Source organism: Myotis davidii, unplaced genomic scaffold (genome assembly GCF_000327345.1).
Source record: "Myotis davidii unplaced genomic scaffold, ASM32734v1 scaffold93, whole genome shotgun sequence".
In the NCBI taxonomy this organism is placed as follows: domain Eukaryota; kingdom Metazoa; phylum Chordata; class Mammalia; order Chiroptera; family Vespertilionidae; genus Myotis; species Myotis davidii.
The window spans coordinates 10,162,775-10,184,527 of NW_006292095.1; the positions used below are offsets into that span (position 1 = coordinate 10,162,775).

At 34.3% G+C, this 21,753-nt stretch overlaps 1 protein-coding gene across 3 annotated transcripts in view; it reads right to left on the minus strand.

Moving 5' to 3' along the window:
• The window catches only part of WRN (Werner syndrome RecQ like helicase), a 153,308-nt gene that overhangs the window by 4,495 nt on the left and 127,060 nt on the right, over window positions 1-21,753 (minus strand). For all 3 annotated transcript variants that reach the window (XM_015565251.1, XM_015565250.1, XM_015565249.1), the window contains 6 exons: window positions 20,714-20,789; window positions 20,357-20,469; window positions 18,258-18,372; window positions 13,787-13,918; window positions 11,173-11,335; window positions 4,762-4,976 (listed from right to left, as the gene is read on the minus strand). In XM_015565251.1, coding sequence (XP_015420737.1) covers window positions 4,762-4,976; window positions 11,173-11,335; window positions 13,787-13,918; window positions 18,258-18,372; window positions 20,357-20,469; window positions 20,714-20,789 — 814 coding nt within the window. The remainder of the gene's footprint in view (window positions 1-4,761; window positions 4,977-11,172; window positions 11,336-13,786; window positions 13,919-18,257; window positions 18,373-20,356; window positions 20,470-20,713; window positions 20,790-21,753) is intronic.

The window sequence follows — 21,753 nt, forward strand, 5'->3', positions numbered from 1 at the left end:
TATAACAAAACCAAACACTAAAACATAGCATGAAATCTAGGAGGAAAAAACCTGAAGTCTTATTGTACCCAAATACCATGGGATAAGCAGGAACTTTGAACCCAGACAGAACTAGGTTAAGTTCTAATGGAGTCACTTGATAAATGAATGACATTATGAATGTTCTTTAAGCCTCAATTACTTCACACAGAAAATGAGAATAACAGTATCTAACACTACTAGATTATTTGGAGAATTAAGTGAGAATAAATGCAAAACATCAAAACACATTCTGATTTATTCATGACACTCATTAATTGGTAGCTAATATAAGAAGTCTTTTATCTTCTGTAACATTTCTGTAGAATATGATCTTCAGCATTTTTCCTATAAGTATAATAATAATTTCATTTCAGCGAGAAAAAGGGAAAGCTTACTTACACTGTGTGTATCTTTTGAGTCTCAACAATAAGTATCTAAGGAAATTTTAATTATGAAGTCTAGCTCACCTACCAGAAACAATGCCTGTCAGAGATGACTTCCTTCATCAGTAGAAGACTAAACTTCCCAGCAATCAAAATAACATTTTAAGGTGACATTTACATCTTCTTCATACTCTAAATTCTATTAACAAACTATTATCATTAAGTTGAGTATACAAAACATTAACTCATTTGCTGATTTTATGTGCACATATATAAGCAAATAGAGAAATACCTTTATTTGTATTTCATTTCATATAAAACAAAAATATATCTAAACATATTTGTTATCAAGCCCAATGTATTTTCACAAAAACTATTTCACTAATCAATGTTACCTATAACTGAGAATCTGTAAATAAATCTTCTATTTCGGGATCACTGGATGGCTGACTACAAGAAGTTAGTGCATTTCTGTGACTCTTCTCCTTCAGAGAACAATCACAGGATGTTTTCCATCAATCTTTAACAATTTTTTTTTATTTAATACTAGGGGCCCGGTGCACGAAATTCGTGCACTTGGTGTGTGTGTGGGGGGAGTGTCCCTCAGCCCAACCTGACACCCTCTCACATACTGGGAGCGCTCAGGCGTTGACCCCCATCACCCTCCAATCGCAGGATCGGCCTCTTGCCCAGGCCTGACGCCTCCGCCAGAGGTGTCAGGCTTGGACAGGGGACCCCCATCTCCCCCCGAACACTGGCTCTGACCCCCGCCCAGGCCTGAGGCCTCTGGCCCAGGAATCATGCCCAGGCAGGGGACCTCCATCCTTTAACATTTTTATGGCATACAAAATATTTACAGCATGCACTATTTTCTTAAAAAACACTATGCCTAACAAAGCAAAGCTTAAGAAAATTCTTATTGAAATACTTCCATTTGTGACAACATGGATGGATCTTGAGAATATCATGCTAAGTGAAATAAGTCAGATGGAAACAGTCAAGAACCATATAATTTCACTCATATATGGGATGTAAAACTGAAAGCAACAAATGAACAAACAAGACAAAAAAAAAACGCATGGACACAGACAACAGTATGGTGGTTCCAGAGGGACACGGGGAGGGATGTAATAACGGGTAAAGCGGGTCAAATATATGACGATGGAAGGAGACTTGACTTTGGATGGTGAAAACACAATACGATATGCAGATGATGTATTATAGGATTGTACTCTTAAAACCTATATAATTTTATTAGCCAATGTCACCCCCAATAAATTTAATTTAAAAAGAAAATTATTATTCTGAGGTACTGAATTTTAACAATAATTGCAGTAATACTACTTATAAGGCATTTTTATGAGTATCTTAAAATAGTTTGCAAATAATATTGTATATTTTAATTTATAATGAAACTCAGTGGCAGGGCAGGAGATTCTCTCTCTTTTGGAAGTCAGGAAAAATAAGAAGGAAAAGCGATGCAGAAGGAGAGGGTGCTAGGAAGATGGTAGAAACAGCAGCATAGTTTTAAAATTTCTCTGAATCCCAGCACTAAATCAAACAGAACTAGATACGAAAAACAAACAGTCATCATCTACTTTTACAATAAAGAAAGCTGAAAGGTATCCCCGGGAAACTGAAGCTGTAAGCATGTGAAGACAAGCCATAGACCTGCCTGGTACAGCATCTGTATGGGAGGAAGCAGAGGCAAGCAGTGAGGTGCCTGAACACAGGAGAACCCCAGTCTACTGGAAAGCATGACAGATGAGCAGAGAACAGCATCCGAAAGTGGGAGGGCTTTTGCAGGTGGCTGAAAGGGGCCCACAGTAGCCCTTTGAGTGGTGACAGCAGCTGGCTCCTGAGAACTCTCCTGACCAGGCAAAGCTGCCTCCCAGGAGAAGGCCCCACTCACGGGAACTGCTGGGGTGAAGTAAAAACCAAGCATGACAGGCCTAGCGGAGGCACAGGGAGGAGAAAGCCCGGGGGGAAGTGGCAGAAGAGGGCGCCTCAGAGCCAAGTTTCCACACTTTGAACATTACACAAGAACCACAGGAGGGATTGCTCTGTGAACCTGGACAAACTATCCTGAACCATGCCTTCTTAGGAAAGTGCAGGAAAATTCATTTCACATGAAAATGAGCAACAGAAAAGTATCACGGTCAAATCCCAGACACCAGAAAGACTTTCTAAGACACAGAATAAAACTAACTTCTCAAAATGAGCTGAAAAAGATTAAGAAAATAATTCAAAACCTGAAAGAACACCATAAATCAAAATCAGAAAAACTCAAAACTGAGTGAAGAAAAGCTTGAGAGAGAATTAGAAATGAGAAGTAAAATTTAAGAAAAGTTTCCTGAAATAAACAAAATCTTCAAAACTATCAGAAAACTTTCTGAAATAAAATATTTACGTATTTAAAGAACCCACTGTGTACCTCTGTATATTAATTCACAGCTACCACATATTAAGACATAATCTTCCTCCTTAAAACATAGGCATGACCAGGCCTCTACCTTAACAACAATCACAGTAGTTGTAAATCTAACAATGCACCAACTGATAAAAAAACTAAATCTTGTCCTGACATTATTCTCTTTCAGAAGCCTCAGAATTATAAGAAGAAATACACGAAGGGATACAACCAAGTCAGTAGAGACAATGAATATTAATACATGAAAGATCCTGAAACTAGGACTCTGATAGACAGCATTGGAGTAGTTTTCCATAGCAGGAGGTAGATGAAAGAAAAAATACTTCGGCTGGCTCACTCACCTCTTAATCTACTTCCCAGCCCCCAAACCCTTGTTCCCCTAAATGGGAAAAAAAGGCTAAATCCATCCCCCCCAAAGTCTCCCCACTCTGTTGTTAGGAACTGATGTTATTTCAATAGAGAAAAAGCAAAATGCTGATGTGTGGTTAAAATAATACTTTATATAAATGTATTTCAATATTTAAGAAAAATTAAAAATTACACCTTTTTTCTGTATTGATAAGTAGAAGCTGGAGAAAAATAAGGTCTTAGGCACCTGGTATAGATTTCAGAAATAAAAGGCTGGTATAGAAGCCAAATTTCACTAATATCACCCAACATATACTTTCTTTAATGTCCTTCTCATAGCTAACTCAATTGTCAAAATAATGTAATGAATTCTAATAAATCAAATTTCATGAGGTTATCTGGAACAAAACTATAAACAAACCTAACTGAAGTACATCTACACTAATAAAAGAGAAACATGTAAATTGGTGTCACTCCGCTACACCCACTAGCCAATCAGAGTGACTATGCAAATTAACCCAACAAAGATGGCGGTCAATTTGCATACACAGGCGCAGAGTGAAGATTGAAGGCTCTGGCTGGAGTGAAGACTGAAGACTGAAGACCGAAGAGGCTTGGCTTCTCGGCTGCAGCCGGACCAAAGGCCTGGGTCCTGGGTGCCGGAGGAAAACCGGTGCTAGCAGCCAGGGGAAGGAAGGCCTATTGCGCGAATCTTCGTGCAACAGGCTTCTAGTAGTTAAATAAGACCAGTTCTATTGAGAAAAGGAGTTTAACTGTTGGAAAGCCTATAATGATTACGTTAGAACTGAAATGGAACTCCTAATTCTCCAATATGAATATTAGTAACCGCCTACCACCATGCTGAATTTATCATCTAGGAACTAAAATAATTTTTGGTTAATTATTAGTTTTCACAAACACATACGGAGTCCTGTAATTTTTGACCTGAAAGATACTGAAGGCCAAATTTTCAAATGTACTAGCATACCATCATTTAATAGTCACATTGTCAAAGAATAGTATTTTTCTCACACCAGACACAGAGAAATAATTTTCAAAGTGTTTTTTTAAATAAAATGTGCCAACTAAAATAATACTAAATTCATGGTCTTTCTCTGATCTTGCAAAAAGTGCATTGGCATACGCTCAGGACCAGGAACCATGATTATCCTGTACCTGAGCTGATGAATGAGAGAATGAAACACACACCAGTTTGGGAAGCATTTATACTAGAATTTGTTTTCATTTTCATTAGTCACATAAACTGTCATATACTTAAAGGCAGTATTAATTACCTATAAAAGATAGGTAATTTCCAGGCTACATAATATGAGGTAGAGAAAAAATTTAAGCTAACACTCTACACAATAAGCTAAAATGACAGACTATATTCACCTTTTGTCATGTAAAAAAATCACTTTTCTCAGCTCAGAGTGATGAAAAGCAATGGAAATATAGCACACAGATTTAAAAAGTAACCTTATATCAGAATTTATGACAGTTTAAAAAATAGCATTTAAGTGTTAGAATATGCAAATTGAACAGACATTTTATGAAAATTCTTCATATAATTAACACCTTGGTATCAGGGCCTACTTCTTCCTTGCTTCTCTTAGGACTTGAACAGCTCGCTTCGGAGTTGGGAAAACATCTCTTTTTGTTGGAATCACATGAAGGTTGGCATAACAGTCTGTTGTCACAATCTTTTTCCAGGATTTCAATTGCCATATGGATAAGGTATGTGTCAATGTTTTCAGGAACAAACATTCTAATGAGTTTAATTTTATTCAACTCTGTAAAGGATGAAAAAATAAGACTTAAAAATATAATACATAGAACATTTTCAAAAACCCATGAGCTGGGAATGGTGAAATATTTTGGAGGGAAAAAAGGAGGAGGGTGGCCAAAGAAAATGTTCCTCTTTCAATGCCACCAGTCCTACAGAACAGAAGTGGGGTAAAATGTGTCCCTTACTCCTGCACCACCTACACCCTTTATCTACACGATCCAAAATCAGGTCAGTGCTATGGGTGCTGCGTAAATTATGTTTCACACTGTCTGGGAACCAAGGCCACCATTCCCAGAATTGTTTCTAAAGGAATTACATATGCTTCAAATTCCAAATATCAAGTTAATGTGTTGAAAATAATTTATTCTTAAAATAGAAGCTAACCACAACTAAATAAGATGCCAATAAAATGATCCTTTCAATGGATTTGGTAGCATAACAAAACACGTGAATTATTTAAAATGCATTTTTAAAATCATCATCTTTTGTATTTATCTATCATAATTTACTTAGAGTTCCATTTGTTTTCAATTTTTATTTGGAAAAAAAAAGTTCGGATGAACATTATATTACAAATATCTTTCCAACTTTCTAGATTCTCAGAAGAGGGGTTGCTAGTTCAAAAGTTGTAATCTTTGATATATATTGCCAAACTACCTCTGTTACTCTGTTGTCGATACCAAACTACTAGCCACAGTTACTGAGCACCTTGAAAATGGCTAATATGGCTGATGAACTCAAATTTTTAATTTTAAGTAATTCTAATGCAAGTATGCAGCCCTCAAGTGTCATAAGAAAGCAACTCATCAATGACTGATTTCTTTGGTTAGAAGCATGGAATCTTATTTTACAATGATGAGAAACTGTTATTTTATGACCTTTTCATTAAAAGCTTGATTGAAAGCCAAAAGTTAAATTAAATTTAAAACTGCTACTTTTAAATATGTTTGGAAATAAATTGGGTACCTTCGCCGAAACCGGTTTGGCTCAGTGGATAGAGCGTCGGCCTGCGGACTGAAAGGTCCCAGGTTCGATTCCGGTCAAGGGCATGTACCTGGGTTGTGCGCATATCCCCAGTGGGAGATGTGCGGGAGGCAGCTGATCGATGTTTCTCTGTCATCGATGTTTCTAACTCTCTATCTCTCCCTTACTCTCTGTAAAAAATCAATAAAATATATTTAAAAAAAAAATTGGGTACCTTCATTTACTTTACTCAAATATGAATTTTATCAAAGCTTTATACTCACTAAGTATTTCAAATTAAAATTTAGCAACAGAATTGAGATATATTATGAATATAAAATACCTACCTGATTTCAGAGGCTTAGTACAAAAAAACTTCATTAACAATTTTTATATTCATTGTATGTTGAAATGACAGCATTTCTTATATAATGGGTTAATTAAATCAAATTAAACTTATTTACATCTGTTTATTTTTACTTTTTAAACGTAGCTACCAGAAAATTTTAAATTACATATTTGGCTCATGTTACATTTCTTTTTGGAATAGTGCTGCTCTAGAAAAACCTTTCAAATTTTCCCATACCCCAGCCAACTAATATACTACATTGTACTAAATTAATTTTCTTCTGTGGATATTTAAATATTGAATAAACATGCCTCCATTTCACTTAGAAAGAAAGGAAGTCCTACCACTTGCAACAGCATGAATGGACCTGGACAGCATTATGCTAAGTGAAATAAGTCAGCCAGAGAAAGATAAATATCACATGATCTCACTCATTTGTGGAATATAATGAACAACATAAACTGATGAACAAAAACAGACCCAGAGACCGTCGATCAGACGGTCAAACCTCAGAGGGAAGGCAGGGGAGGGTGGGGGGAAGGGGAGAGATCAACCAAAGGACTGTATGCATGCATATAAGCATAGCCAATGGACACAGACACTAGGGGGGTGAGGGCATGAGCAGGGATTGCAGGGGGGAGGGGATAATGGGGGGGAGAGGGACACCTATGTAATACCTTAATCAATAAAGAATTTTAAAAAAAGCTATTAGATCATGAAAAAAATAAATAAATATTGAATAAACAAACTATACTAGCACATCCTTAGTCTCATCATACTATAAATGTAAAACATAAAAACCAATTTTGGGGGATACAGCAACACATCTTGTATGATCTTATCATCATTGGCTAAATGAATTATTTTTAAAAGAAAAAATAAGGTATTTTATTCCATTTGGAACTATTCCTAAAATAAGAATGTCTCTTTTTTTCATAAAATATATTGATATATAAACATTTGCCTATGGTATTAAACTATTAGTGATTTAATAAATTACAGGTGTTATACTGTACTTAGAATATAATTTCAAGATATAATTAGAAAATTTATATATTTACCTACATATTTCTTATAAGTACTCTTTATATTTTTATCTTAAAGTCATCCTACAATATACATATGCCAATAAGTGGCATCTAGCTGTAAAGATGCATGTTATTCTGCCCTAACTTTCCAAGCAGCTAAGTGTTAAAAATATCTACTGGAGAGTGAAATAATAAGCACTGGCTGTACTCCTTCGTTGCTTTAGAAGAGATCATATTACCCCTACTTTTGTTGCAGGTCCCTGGGAAGCCAGCCCTAATTTCCAAGCACATGCACATAAAGAACAGGAGAATGAAATTATTCAAAATACTATCCAGGTACCTCATTAAATGTCTTGCTTAATTTATTATTAAGCATAGTTAGAATCTCAACTCCATAAAAGCAGCAGCTTAAAATTATATAAACATGATAAAATTCAAAGAATAACAAGGTACAGAATTCATTTACAATATTAAGTTAGAAGGACAAAAGTCTACATAGCAAATTAGACAGAATTCATCAATTCTGTCTACTCTATTAAAAATACTCTATTTTTAGGTATAAGATTATACCATAATAAAATATAGAAAATTCTCAATTCAGGATTGAAAATTCTCAATTTAAATGCCAATCAAGTTTGTTCATTAAAATACCAAATTATAAAATATGGTTACAGTTAAATAAAAGATCAAAATAACACCTCTGAATCATTAATATACTATGTATATCCTCATTTCTTATCATTTATGACACATTTTTCCAATAAAAGAACAAATAGTTTTTATCAAGGAAAAACAAGATTTCAAAAGCAAAATCTCACATCGATAAATTGTATCCTACAGGCTATAAAAGTACAATCAAAGGAAATAAAATTTAGAGCTCATGGTTCTTGCAATCTCAACTTTGGCTTTGGCAGTAAACTACAATAATATGCTTTTTCATATTACATGTACAACCTACATATGGTATATTGACAGAAAAATGAAACGTGTTTAAAAGTATTCTACATTGGTCTTTGGAATTTCAATTTAGTATTTATCTGAATGAAAATTTTTTTGGAATAAGTATACAATGGTAAAGACAAATGTTTTAACTACTGTTATAGTCACTAATGATTACAAATGTTTTTCTCATATCCCTAATATTTGTTGAATCAGGCTGTGCAATTATAGAGAATTTTCCATGTTTATATATCTGCTGGATTTTAGTATTTCTTAATTTTAAAAGTGATAACATAAGCAAATTAAAATTTTTAAACTCAGAATGTAGAGGGTACTAGATAGAAGATATTTAAAAATACTAAGTATAGCCCTAACCAGTTTGGCTCAGTGGATAGAGCATCATCCTGCAGACTGAAAGGTTCCAGGTTCAATTCCAGTCAAGGGCATGTGCCTTGGATCCCGGCACATGCCCAGTGGGGGGCGTGCAGGAGGCAGCTGATCGATGTTTCTCTCTCATTGATGTTTCTAACTCTATCCCTTTCCTTTCCTCTCTGTAAAAAATCAATAAAATATATTTTTTAAAAAACAAATAAAGATACTAGGTATATAAATATAGTAAACCATATATAATTAAGTATATTTATTTTACTCATCAATTAGAGGATTATAAACCCAAATCCTCTACCAGGATTAAAAAACTGCATATTTCTTTCTTTTAAAGAGTTGGCAGCACAACTTTGACATGATCTAGTAAAAATGAAAGCTTGCTCTGTCATTAACCTTGACGTGAATTTAAAACAATTTACAATCCTCTAGGCCTCAAATTCCTATCTCTGAAACAGGATGCCAGTAGGAAAATGAAAATATAATGATTTCCAATTTCCTTTCCAAATAAAAAATTCAACAACTTTACAACTATATGATTTAGAAAGCAAATTAGCATCCCCCTCTATTCTTCTCCATAGCCAAATAAAGTAGATGTTGCCAATACTTGACTGAATAATAATCTTAAATCTCCCATTTTCCCGTCCATAGTTTTGAAACTTCCCTTCTGGTATACCTATTAACTTCATATTTTTTTAATTAGCTTCTAAAATAATAGAGTATTAAAGTAATTACAAAGGGTATATTTAAGAAGCCACCATATCTTGCCATCTACTTCTTCATCATGATATTCCCCATTACTGCTTATAATACCTAATACAATGTAAATGCTATGTAAATTGTTAGTATACTGTGTTGTTTAGGGATCAACTTTCTGGAATTTTTTTTTTCAAATATTTTCAATCCACAGTTAGTTGAATCCATGGGTGTAAACCTGAGGATCCAGAGGGCTAACTACTTACCAAGTGCCAGAACATTCTGCGTAGTATCTAATTATTTCTCACAACTCTGTAACAAAGGCATATTCTCCCTCCCTGTTTAAGAGAGGAGGAAACTGAGGCTTGGGGAGATTGGGTAATTTGCCCAAAGTACCATAGCTCCTTTGCTCTTACTAACTAGGCCAGTGGTTCTCAACCTTGGCTGCACATTAGAATCACCTGGGAATCTTTTTAAAATCCTGATTTCTGGGCCTCATCCTCCGGAAATTCTGTTTCTTTGTTACAAATGTTGTGGCCTCACTCCATAACAAAGAAACAGAATTTCCGGAGGATGAGGCCCACAAATCAGGATTTTAAAAAGACTCCCAGGTGATTCTAATGTGCAGCCAAGGTTGAGAACCACTGAACTAGGCTAACACCATCCGTCTTCAGGATTTAAGGAAGGCAGCTAAACAATCACAAACATGATTGTCAACAGGAAAAACCTGCCTATTCCAACAGCTCATCAAAGACACTCATTTCTCTGAGTCCTGAGAGAGGGGCCCTTACTTAATACACTTGAAGTCTCATTGCCAGGATTAGAAATTGCGTATTTTTTTCTTCTAAATAGTTGGCAGCACACGTTTAGTATGATACAATAAAAAAGAAAAACTTCAGTTCCCTGGATTCTACTTAGATGACACTGCCCAAACTTGCCCGTGTCTCTCCTTCCCCTATGCTTCCATGGTTAGGAGGGATGGAGGTGTTCTTTCTTAGACCTTCAGTCAAGTCTTGCTCAGCCTAGAATTAATACTGCCTTCTAAGGGGACTTGAATGTCTTTGTTCTGATCAATTGACTTGCTTTTAAAGGATGATCTTACTCCTCTCTTTTCCAAATGTTGGGGGGGTGGGGGGATTGTATAGTTATTCCCAAGTGGGAAAGAATTTGAGATAATAAAAAACTATTTGCACTACAGCCATATGCCCACTGCTCTGTCCTAACAGTCTGAATAAATTTATCGGATTTATTGAGTTATTAACACACCAGTTTATATTTGAACATTTAGGAGGGGAAATCCTCTAATGTACCTCATTCTATTTAAAAATGTCTGCAGGGCAAGCAAAGTGATCACAGTTGAGGTTCTGCAGCAAAGTGAGAAGAGGAAACCCTCCTACAAAGGCCTAGCGACAGTGAGGTCCCACTGACTGTAATGATTAGAACGGCTGCTTAAGTGAAACCAATGACAAGGAAACAGAAAGATTTAGGGGAAAACTAGAAATCTTGGTGAATGAATATAGAAAAAACTGGGTATCTTCCCCCAAGTGAAGAGGTAGAAATCAGGAAAGAATGAAAGTGCTCTGTTTCAGGATTGGTGTGTAAGTTGTCATCTGAAGCTGAAAAGAAAAACATGAATTTCTCTGACTCAGGCTTTCCTCTGAGTGATAATGGGAAGAAAGACTGTTTTTCTAACACAATAAAAAACCTTACAAAAGTAAAGTTTTCATAGTAGCATGATGAGTTGATGCTAAACTGAAAAATATTAGTGGATTGCTTGTTTACTTCATCTGGGTTCAATGACTCAAGTCATTAAGGCTGCAGACCAGGGTGGTGGTGATCACCTGAGTTGATGGGAGGGTTTCGGATAACATCAGTAATAATCTTCTGAACCTCTGGAGTCAGGCCTGCTCGCTCCATATCGACTGGGTAGCCAGCTTTCACCGCTTGGGATAAGTGTATGCCAACTGCTGTGAGAGGCAGAATCCTGTTCTCAGCTACACTCTTCTAGAGAAACAGCAGCAAAACAACCAGTCAGTTTTTTAAAGTTTCCACTGTACTGTATGAAAACAAAATGTCCAAAACCTTCGGGTAATAAATGTTCACTGAGAAATAAACAATGTATTCACCTTCACTTTATAATAATCAATTTTTTTAAAACTACCTACATTAGAGAATTCCAAGATTCTACTTTTTAAAATTATTATACTGAATACAACATAATCATCCAGCATTAACTAAGAAATCAATCCTCATCTCTCCGCAATTATTCACTTTAAAACCTTATTAGAGGCAGAGAGTACTATGTTAAGTCTAAAAGCTGCCACAACCTTTGAAAATATAGTAAACTGTAATCCAATGTTCTATATACTTAAAATAATGTATCATGTGCCTAGAATTAAATTAAACAATTGTGTTAAAATTGAGGATACTGTTACATATTTCAGTAGCTTTTATACAACTGTAGCTCCAAATTCATTTAAGATTATGTATGAGATATAATATTCTTTTAAACACTCCAAGAGTTTAGTCACTCGGCTCTAAATTAATTCGTAATACCCTCTTTTAATACAACCTGAAAGTCTGAATTTGGATTGGATTTGTGTAAATGTTGACACTTCATAGAAAAGAGCCTTTAAAGCAATAACTTCATCCTTCAAAGGTAGGTTTTAAATTACTTTCATTAAATGTCTACCCTTTCCTACTAAACTAGACAGTGTACACCATGTGTGCATATCAGGGTTACTTGATACCAGGCATCAAATTACCTAAAACTAATTGTATTATTGCTCCTGATTAATTAGTCCTTAGGCATGTTTAATTTTATAGTTAACTGGCAAGACCGTCTCAGACTCCTGGGAGGTAGAGATAATTACACCATGATATTACACAATAATATACAACCAAATAACAGCAAAAGACATAAATGAAGATATGCAATTCTTCACATTTTTAACCATGACTGTGTAATATAATACATAAAACCTCATATCATGGATGAGTATTAGCATGCACTTTACTCAGAAAATTTGAAGGCGATACTATATTTTCTTAGAAACTATATTCAGTTATACCATGCATATATGGTCAAATTATGCAATATAAGTATATTTAACATGTACATTTAAGTTACTACTTAAGAGGCAGAACTTTAATTCCTATTTATCATGTAATTTGTTTCAAAAATAGTACACTGGAATTATTTGGTTTCCTGTGGAATGGACTCTGTACTTTTAATTAAGGAATCTGACTATCAAATTAGAACATCTATTAAGTAATTAAGACAAGCTATGAATTATTTATTCTTATTTCTATTAGACCTTAACCAGTATAAAAAGTGTGTAATGTGGCCTAGTGGATGAAGACACAGAAGAGAAAAACCAGGCATTGGACTAATCAATTTGTGGTCAGAGAGAATAGGAATTCAAATTAGTAAAACTTAGCTGGAAGCCTCATTCTATCTTTATTCCTCTAAGATAAATTCTCTATTTTGGACAGAATGAGGCAAAAGTAGGTTTATAGTTACTCATATGGAAAATAATACAATAATTACATAATAATACAAAACTAAACTCTGTTTCATGTACTCACAACCATAAGCCTACTTTTCCCACACCATATATTTAAAAAATACTCAACAGTCTTAAGGATTTATGCCAGAACAGTGAAGAAATACTAAACGTGGCTATTCTTCACAGTAGATTTTTTTTCAAAGAGCATCAGGCATGGTTAAAAAATAGAACAGAGCTGAAACCGGTTTGGCTCCGTGGATGGAGTATCAGCCTGCGGACTGAAAGGTCCCAGGTTCGATTCCGGTCAAGGGCATGTACCTGGGTTGCGGGCATATCCCCAGTAGGGGGTGTGCAGGAGGCAGCTGATCGATGTTTCTCTCTCATTGGTGTTTCTAACTCTCTATCTCTCTCCCTTCCTCTCTGTAAAAAATCAATAAAATATATTTTAAAAAAAATAGAACAGAACTAAAGGACATAGAGTGAACAGCAAGTATGGTGTATATACAAGTACGTACGTATCTATATGTTTGTTCTCCACATTGCTCTGCATGTTCCTTTTTTTAACTTAATGTGTCTTGGAGGTTATTTCTTATCAATACATATGCTGATAGTTTCTAAACTATTAATCCAATTTTTAAAAAAACAGTCTTACAATATGGCTGCTCTAATATCCCTGAGCTATAAATGTGTTTATCAGTACCTCGGATATAATCTCTATAAGATGATCATGGTCAACCTATACTTGCTGTTTTAACTCAACTGACAGAAGTAGGCTTAGCAAAAAGAAGATGACATTCTATTCTAAAATTAAATACACAATTAAACAATGTAAAATATTATAGGATTAGAAGAAATGTACCCCAAGTCACAACTTTAATACTGAAAAGTTGATAAAACGTGTTTAGATAAATTAAAAAATTCCCTCTAATATGAATGTAACACTTACCAAAGACATCTTCTTTTCTTGGAATAAAGAATACGTGATGGCCGTAGACGGTGGAAGGGAGCATTCTTTGTCTTTTGCCACCAGGCTTTTCTTCTGTTCTTCTTGAGGATTTGTACTTGAAAAGAGATCTGTCTACAAAAGTTAAAAAGCAGCACAAATGGTGAATAATAATATCAACATAATGATAGAAAGGATATCAATATGATCAGTAGGCCTTAGGGGGTAAAAATAACACAAATAAAACCTCCAAGGAAGAGGAAAAAATTCCCTTTTTATGAGGAGCTCGAAAAAGGTGTTTGGTGTTACTTTTTACATATTAATTTTAAAAGGAAAAATAAAGCTAGAAGGAATCAAGTGTTTGTAATAATAAATGTGGCTATAGAACTAGAAATCCCTAGTCTTTCCTTTAGCCAATAAGAGGAAAGAAAAAATAAACTATAATGTAGACCATTCTGCCTTTAAATATTAAGTCCCCAAGCCCCCTAGAAGTGAATGTTAAATGAATAAATAAAAATAATTAATATTCAAATGTAGGAACTATAACCACAAATTCTGCTAACATATCTTAAAGAAAATTTCTCATTAACTACATACAGTACATTTAGTTAAGAAAAATACAAACTGTGGCTCTTGAAGCATTATGTAAATTCGTAAATATGATTCATTAAGACATTTTTTTAAAAAAAGGGGGGAGAAAGGGTTAAAAAAATAAAATTAATGAAGAAATACTAGGATTTTTTTAAAGCCTGAAGAAAGTAAAGGCCAAGTAATAGTTATGATAGAATTAGTACATGATATAGGATTCACATCGATATAACAATAGTTTTCCTCCAAAATGCCAACTTTACCTTCCAAAACGTAAGAACCAATACTAGATTAAAATAATTAAATCCAACAGAACTTGGCTTACTGTAACCCACACTAGTCCCTTGCTATCCTAAACAAAAAGGGAGTCTGCAGATTAGTTCACAGACACCTGGGACAACTGCAGCTTGGCGAACAGAGAAGCCAGACAACACCGAAGACCTAAAGTCTCCAGGTTGTTTCCAGGCACCGCTAGGCTTTCAAAGAACACGTTATATATTTTATTAAATGAAATTAAAGTGTTTCCATCTGAGACCTTAACACGGTCAGAATTGGCCTTACGTTTCTAGGAATGACTAAAATCAAACTCCATTAGCCAGATTCTTCAGGATTACAGTGTAAACTATACCTGCAGGCAACCATGGGATACCCCTATAGTACCAAGGTCTTAGAAATGTGATCACTGGGCGTTATAATGGCAAATACATAAAGATGTTAAGATATATGGAACAAAATCATGCCACCATCTGTAAATGTGTGACTAAAAGTGTTTGGGAACGTCAGCAAACTAATACGAGAGTAATAATCTCAAGAAGATAGGGCTAGAATGTGATTCTAGTAAGCAAAATATCTAATCAAATCATGCTCTATGTAGATAAAAGACTATGTGAACAGAGAACAATCAATTATGAAAACATAAGTAGGAAAGGCAGAAAAACAAAAGTACGCAATGCCTATCCAAGTGCTGTTCAGATGAGCAGCAGCCTTGGCCAACTAGATTTGAATATTAAAGTTCCTTTGGCAAGTAGTGTGTAAGAATGCCTCATCCTGCTGTTGCTGCTGAGAGCCTATTTAAGACACTCTCAGGGTTTCCCTTGTTCGATTCCAAGCTCGCTAAACAACTTCAGATAAGCCAGTTTCTAAAGGAGAGAACACACTCGTTGGGTCAAGTGAAGCTTTCCAGTTGTATTTCTCACTAAATAATAAATCAATGAATTTGCATTCTAATATATATACTTATATTTATATACACACACATACACATAAAACCAGGTTCACAGAGAAGAATAATGCAAATCTACTCCCCAAAACATACCTATTTTGTGACAAGACATCAGACTTTTAAGATTGCATGAATGAGGACTGAAACCCTAGCATAGACCATGGCAAATGCCACAGTGTGGGCAGCCAGCGAGGCTTCCCCAGAAAATATGTAATCTGTCTTGATACCTGTTTTCTAAAATCTGCAATACACAGCTATTCTGAAGCTTTAAAATAGAAACAGAAATATGTAACATCTGCCTGTTTTATTTAGGTGTACTGTATGTTCAGAACACCAAATGTCTACCCCTAGGGTTCTTTGATTGTAATTATCCTTTGTGTTAATGTGAAAATACAGCCCTGATATTCTTCTGAAGTATGCAAACTAAAATGCCAAAAAGATTTGGAAAACACTTTTTTTTTTGCCTTAGGTCAGAAAATTCAAATTCTAAAATTAGGCACCATATATATGATGATGTCATATAGATGAAAAAAATCAAACAAAAACATTTCTATTTTTCACCAAGGAGTAAACCAATATTCAACTACTATAATTTTTCATTAAAATTCCTAAATGATAGGATATGGATACAAAAATTACATTTCTTTCCCAAATAAAAGCTCATAAATATATTTCCTCATGTATCTATAGGTAATATAATGAACCACAAAGATAAATAACCTTAGCAAAATGATTCCAACATTATTCAACAAGGGACTAGGATCTTTAACTTTTTTAATTAGTTTGTTACAGGTATCATTATGATTATAGTATGCGGTTTCTATCTACTTTTTATGTATAGTTAAAAAAATGTTGTCTCTTTTTAGGATTTCTTAAATAGCTGCCAACTATGAATTCATCTTTGGAGGAGCTAGACATTTTTAAAACATTATAATTCATGTATTTCTACAAAGTGATTTTAACTTCTTTTTCTTAAATGGCCATCTTAATGGGTGTAATCCCATGTCCTCGTATTTATAACTTTTGACTTGTATTATGACAATACTTAAGTTTTGCTTCAAAATTTTAAGTAAATATGTTAAAGCTTAATGAAAGTGATGAATAACAAAGCTGGCTTATTAAGCACTAAAGTTTATTAATTTATTTCTTCGGTAAATGGTTTAAACGTGTACAACAATGCTGGCATAATTCCTAACCACCAGAAATTAACAGTCATTTTCTCTATCCAGAAGGTTCAAAAGTTCCATACCTACCCTTTGGAGCGTTGATATTTTTACCCTACTCTTGAGGAGGGTCTGAGGAGGATAATTCTCTCATTATTAAATCAAACCACTAATTCATGAAGAAGATCCTACCACCAAGTGTCCAAAGAGAAAAAAATGTATTTAATTACTACTGGTATAATCTCTTTTTACCAAATTGTTAAAAAAAATATCCAATATGAAATGTAAGGCATTTTCACATGATGTCTTACATAAGCACTAGAGGCCCAGTGCACAAAATTCATGCACTGGTAGGGTCCCTTGCGCCTGCGGCTGCCAGCCAGGTATTCCCTCCCTCCCCGTGGCCACCTGCCACCGCCATCGGCAGGGGCCACCCTCCCTCCGCCGTCGGCAGGGGCCACCCTCCCTTCCCGGCCCGCCCCACCGCCTGGTCGAACTCCCAGATGTACTCCCGGTTGAGGCGACAATATGCATACTACGCTTTTATTATATAGGATATTAAAAGAAAATTTAAAGTTACCAAAGATATACTATATTAAAAGAGGGATATGTTACATACAAAAAGCAGAAGAGTTTCTGCTTATAGTTACAGAATTATTTCTAAAATGTGATCCAGTCACTGGAGTCGCATGTGGAGTTTAAGAAGAAACCCAAACATGCCTGTGAAAATGGTCATACGTGGTGGAGCAAGAAGAAATCAAAGGATACAAAGAAAGCGCTATTACGATGGACAAAATACCATGAACCTACTTAGTTTCAAAAGACAGCATGACTGGCAGGGGAGGGTAATTAGGGATACAACAAACAATAAGAAAAATAGAGAAAGAAAAGTACCATATGACTTTCATATGTGGAAATTAAGAAACAAACTGAACTACCAAGCAAAATACAGACAGATTCATAGATAGAAAGCAGACAGACTGGGAGAAGGTGTGTGAGGGACTGAGCGAAAAAGAAAAGAAGAAAAAAAGAGATAAAGAGAGAGAACTCACGGACATGGACAAGAGGGGGGGACAGGGGAGGAGAATGAGTGGAAGTGAAAGAGGGCATAGTGATGGAAAAATAAAATAAAATAAAAAAATTTTTAAAAAGAAAGAAAAACAAAGTGGCTGATAACTTTACAGCTTTAATTTCTATCTATACTTGAAGGTAAATAATTTATCAACCTAAAACACAGTACTTACTCAAATTTAAAAAAAATACCTCCCAACAAAATAGAAAAACATAAATAGCCTGGACAACTACTTCAGTATCATCTTAAAAATCAGGTAACTAACATGTTCTTATTAACTGATTTACTGTAGAAACAAATCTGAATTCATTTTCTACGTATCTGGTGTGGAAATAAATATAAAGGGAGAAAATGTTGCGTTTGAAGGGTGTTTTTGAAATTGTCAAAAATATTTATTCCTTCAGAGCTCCTTACATCACAGTATTTTACCTGAACGCTATTGATGTGACAGAACTGTTTGATGACTTCCAATAGAGGGGCCAACATAGTAGCTTTGCCTTCAGAAACTCCATTGATCCTTTTCACATTTTCAACTGTAGTAGGTCTGTCATTTAAAAAAATTTAAGTCAATAAATCACTGAAACATTATATTCTAGCAACATAGCTGATATTTAGCTGTTTTAGCAATTTATGAAAACTCCAGCACCACCATTACCACAAAAACACAGTACTAATTGGTAAATAGGCTATTACCATAAACATTACTAATTGGTAAATAGGCTATTATCATAATGTTCTACTCCATTACTGGTCTTATCATTATTACTATTTTTATAGATATGAAAAGAAAAACTATGAGGTGCTATCTGAAGACAACTAAGAGGCTAAGAAACTCAGAAAATTTCATATAGTACTTATAAAGGGTTTACCTGTAACAATAAACCAAACTACTTTAGTCTTTTATCTCAATATTTCTTATCCAATATCCAAGAGACTGTATAATGTCTCCTTTCTAAAAATATGCCAATCTAATGATATCAAATATTTTCACTGAATATTGCAAGGTAGTCTGTGATTATTTATTTTTAATGAAATACTTATTATAAAATAAAAGTACTATGTAATATTAGAAAATTCTACACTAATGAAACATCTCATGGATGAAATTTAGTGAGATAAACAATTTTTAAAATAAATTTTTATTTTTCAATTACAGTTGACATACACTATTATACTAGTTTCAGTTGTACCACATAGTGATTAGACATTTATGTAACCTAAAAAGTGACCACTCTGATAACTCTGGTACCCATCTGACACCATACATAGTTAACAAATATTATTGACCTTATTCCCTAGGCTACAGTTTACATCCCCATGACTATTATGTAACAACAATTTTTTAAAAGGAGGCATAAGAGGCAAAATTATCAAGCAACTATTCTTCGGAAATAATTTCTTCTAAATAGTTATTGACCACATAGTATTTAGTAAACATTGTGCTAGGTGCTTTGAAAGACACAAAAAGATGAGGAACATATTATTGTTATTCACAGAGGTAAAAATCTAGATGATATATGTATGTCACTAATAACAAAAAAATAAAGCATTGTGTGATAAGTGCTGTAGAAGCATCTTTAAAATTTATATTTAAAAGTCCTTTATGAATAACAGAGACAGGCATTACTTTGCTAATACTAACTTCATGGAGAAAATAATAACAAAGCCAGATTTTGAAGAATTTCCTAACAGGAGTTTTGGGGAATCAAGGAAACTACAAAGAAACAGCACCATCGTAAGTAAGTATATCGAGGTTGAAAAGGGGTCTTCAACAAATGGTAAAAAACCTAAACAAGATAAACCATTTAAAATTTTGTGACTCAGATGGAAAAGTAGGTTTAAGTTCATACATGGAGGGCCTTGAATTGTAACCTAAAGAAATTAACATACTGGGAATCTAGTTAAGCAGAAGTATACATGATAAAGATTAATTCGGTAGTCTTATATCAGATGAAACAGAAAGAGAGAGACTGAGGAAAGAGTAACTAGTTAAAAGGCTTTTGCAATAGGCCAAGGGTAATGGTCCGAACAAACATGGTGATACTAAAACAAGGGAGGAAGGCAGAGGCAGACATATCAGAAACATTTAAATGAAAAAGTCTAGAAACTTCAGAGAAAAGTAAGAAGGGGACATAGGTTAGAGGAGTGAAAATAATATCATCGGTTTTAAACATACGTGATTGGGCACATCATGATCTGACAAAAACAAGGAATTCACAAAGAAGAGTTTTGTTATTTGAATGAAATCCATGTGAGGAGTGTTTGTGGATAATGACAGAATGTTTATGTACTGGGTCTGATTGCTGGAGATGGTTGGTTCCCATCCATGTAGAAGCCTGAGGCTAAAGTTCAGAGAAGAGATCATTGGTCGCAGCATGAAGATTTGGAAGCCACCAACGGATGTGACAGATATCTAATCCAACAGCTGTGACAGTTAGAGCCATAGTCATTATCACTTAAGATATGTTTTACAAACCTATTATGTTAGAAGAAAATTAGGTTAGAACATAAACAAATAAATAGTTTACCTCATTTTGGCCATATCCAACAGTATCTTATTCGTTGCCAGGATAGCTGGAGGAATATCCAAGTTATTGGCAAGTTTCTGCCTAGCTTCTAGCAATTTGCCATATAATACAGTCTAAACAAAGAACAAAGAAACAACTCAATATCTAAAAAAATATACTTAGAAAAATCTAGTCCTTCATTTTAAGAGCTTCAGGTATTAAATTTTCCCTGAGGATGAAAAACAAAAACAAAACTGAACTCTATCTCAGACTCTTAACTAAGAACAATTTTTTAAAATACTGGCAACAGAATTTCAAGTATGCATAGAATCCTGACCATCCTCTCAAAAACTACCTGCCTTTTTACAAAAGTCATACCTGAGTCTCCTGCTCTTGAGCCAAAATAACAGGTTCTGAAGACTTGTAAGATTTTCCTGGTGATGACACCGTGATGCTAAAATATTTAAAAGAAAATAAATAATAAAAACTCTTCTTTCTCCAAGTTCATTTTTTATTTCACCCCAAAATGAGACCATTATGTATATTTCCAAGTCTTATGCTAACTTGTATTCTTCCCAATACCAGTAGGGCATTGTTACTTATATGGCAACTAAGGTTTTAAACATCTGGGGTCAAATACATTCATTACAATGGTAAAGTTAAAACTGTAATATGAGTTCATCACAAAATTGGTATACTTAAGCATTTGCCACATCTTCCTTCTCAACCACATACTTTGAAAGAAAATACTCCTTCCCTATATAGAAGATAACATTTTTTTTTGTTTTTCAGCCAAGAGGGATACAATCTATGATTCTTTGCTACGATATTACTAATCTTTAGATAGTGGGGAACATCAGCATGAGATTAATGAAATTATTCACAATATTCTTCAAAAGAAAATAAAACTAAGCCAAAAGTAATTTGCTTTTGACTCCTAAAAAAGGATAAATAACATCCAATTAGCAAACAACATGCTATGAAAGGTACTAGGCAGCAAACTATATAGAAAATCAGTATCTATAAGCACATCTCATTTATTAATTATAAACAAAACTAAGCCAAAAGTAATTTTGCTTTTGACTCCTAAAAAAGGATAATAAATAACATCCAATTAGCAAACAACATGGTATGAAAGGTACTAGGCAGCAAACTAGATAGAAAATCAATATCTATAAGCACATCTCATTTATTAATTATAAAGAGGAAAAGTTATAAAAATGAAACTGTATAGAATATCTTATATGAAAGACACCAAATTTAAATAAATTCCTGCTTTTGGGGAGAAAGGGAAGAACATGTTTGCTATTTAAGAATTATAAATTTCTCTATATCAAGAATTCAAAATTTGCATGTAAAGGAAGATTTCATTTTTACAATGATCAAATTCTATCACTGAAATTAAATAGATTTGAACC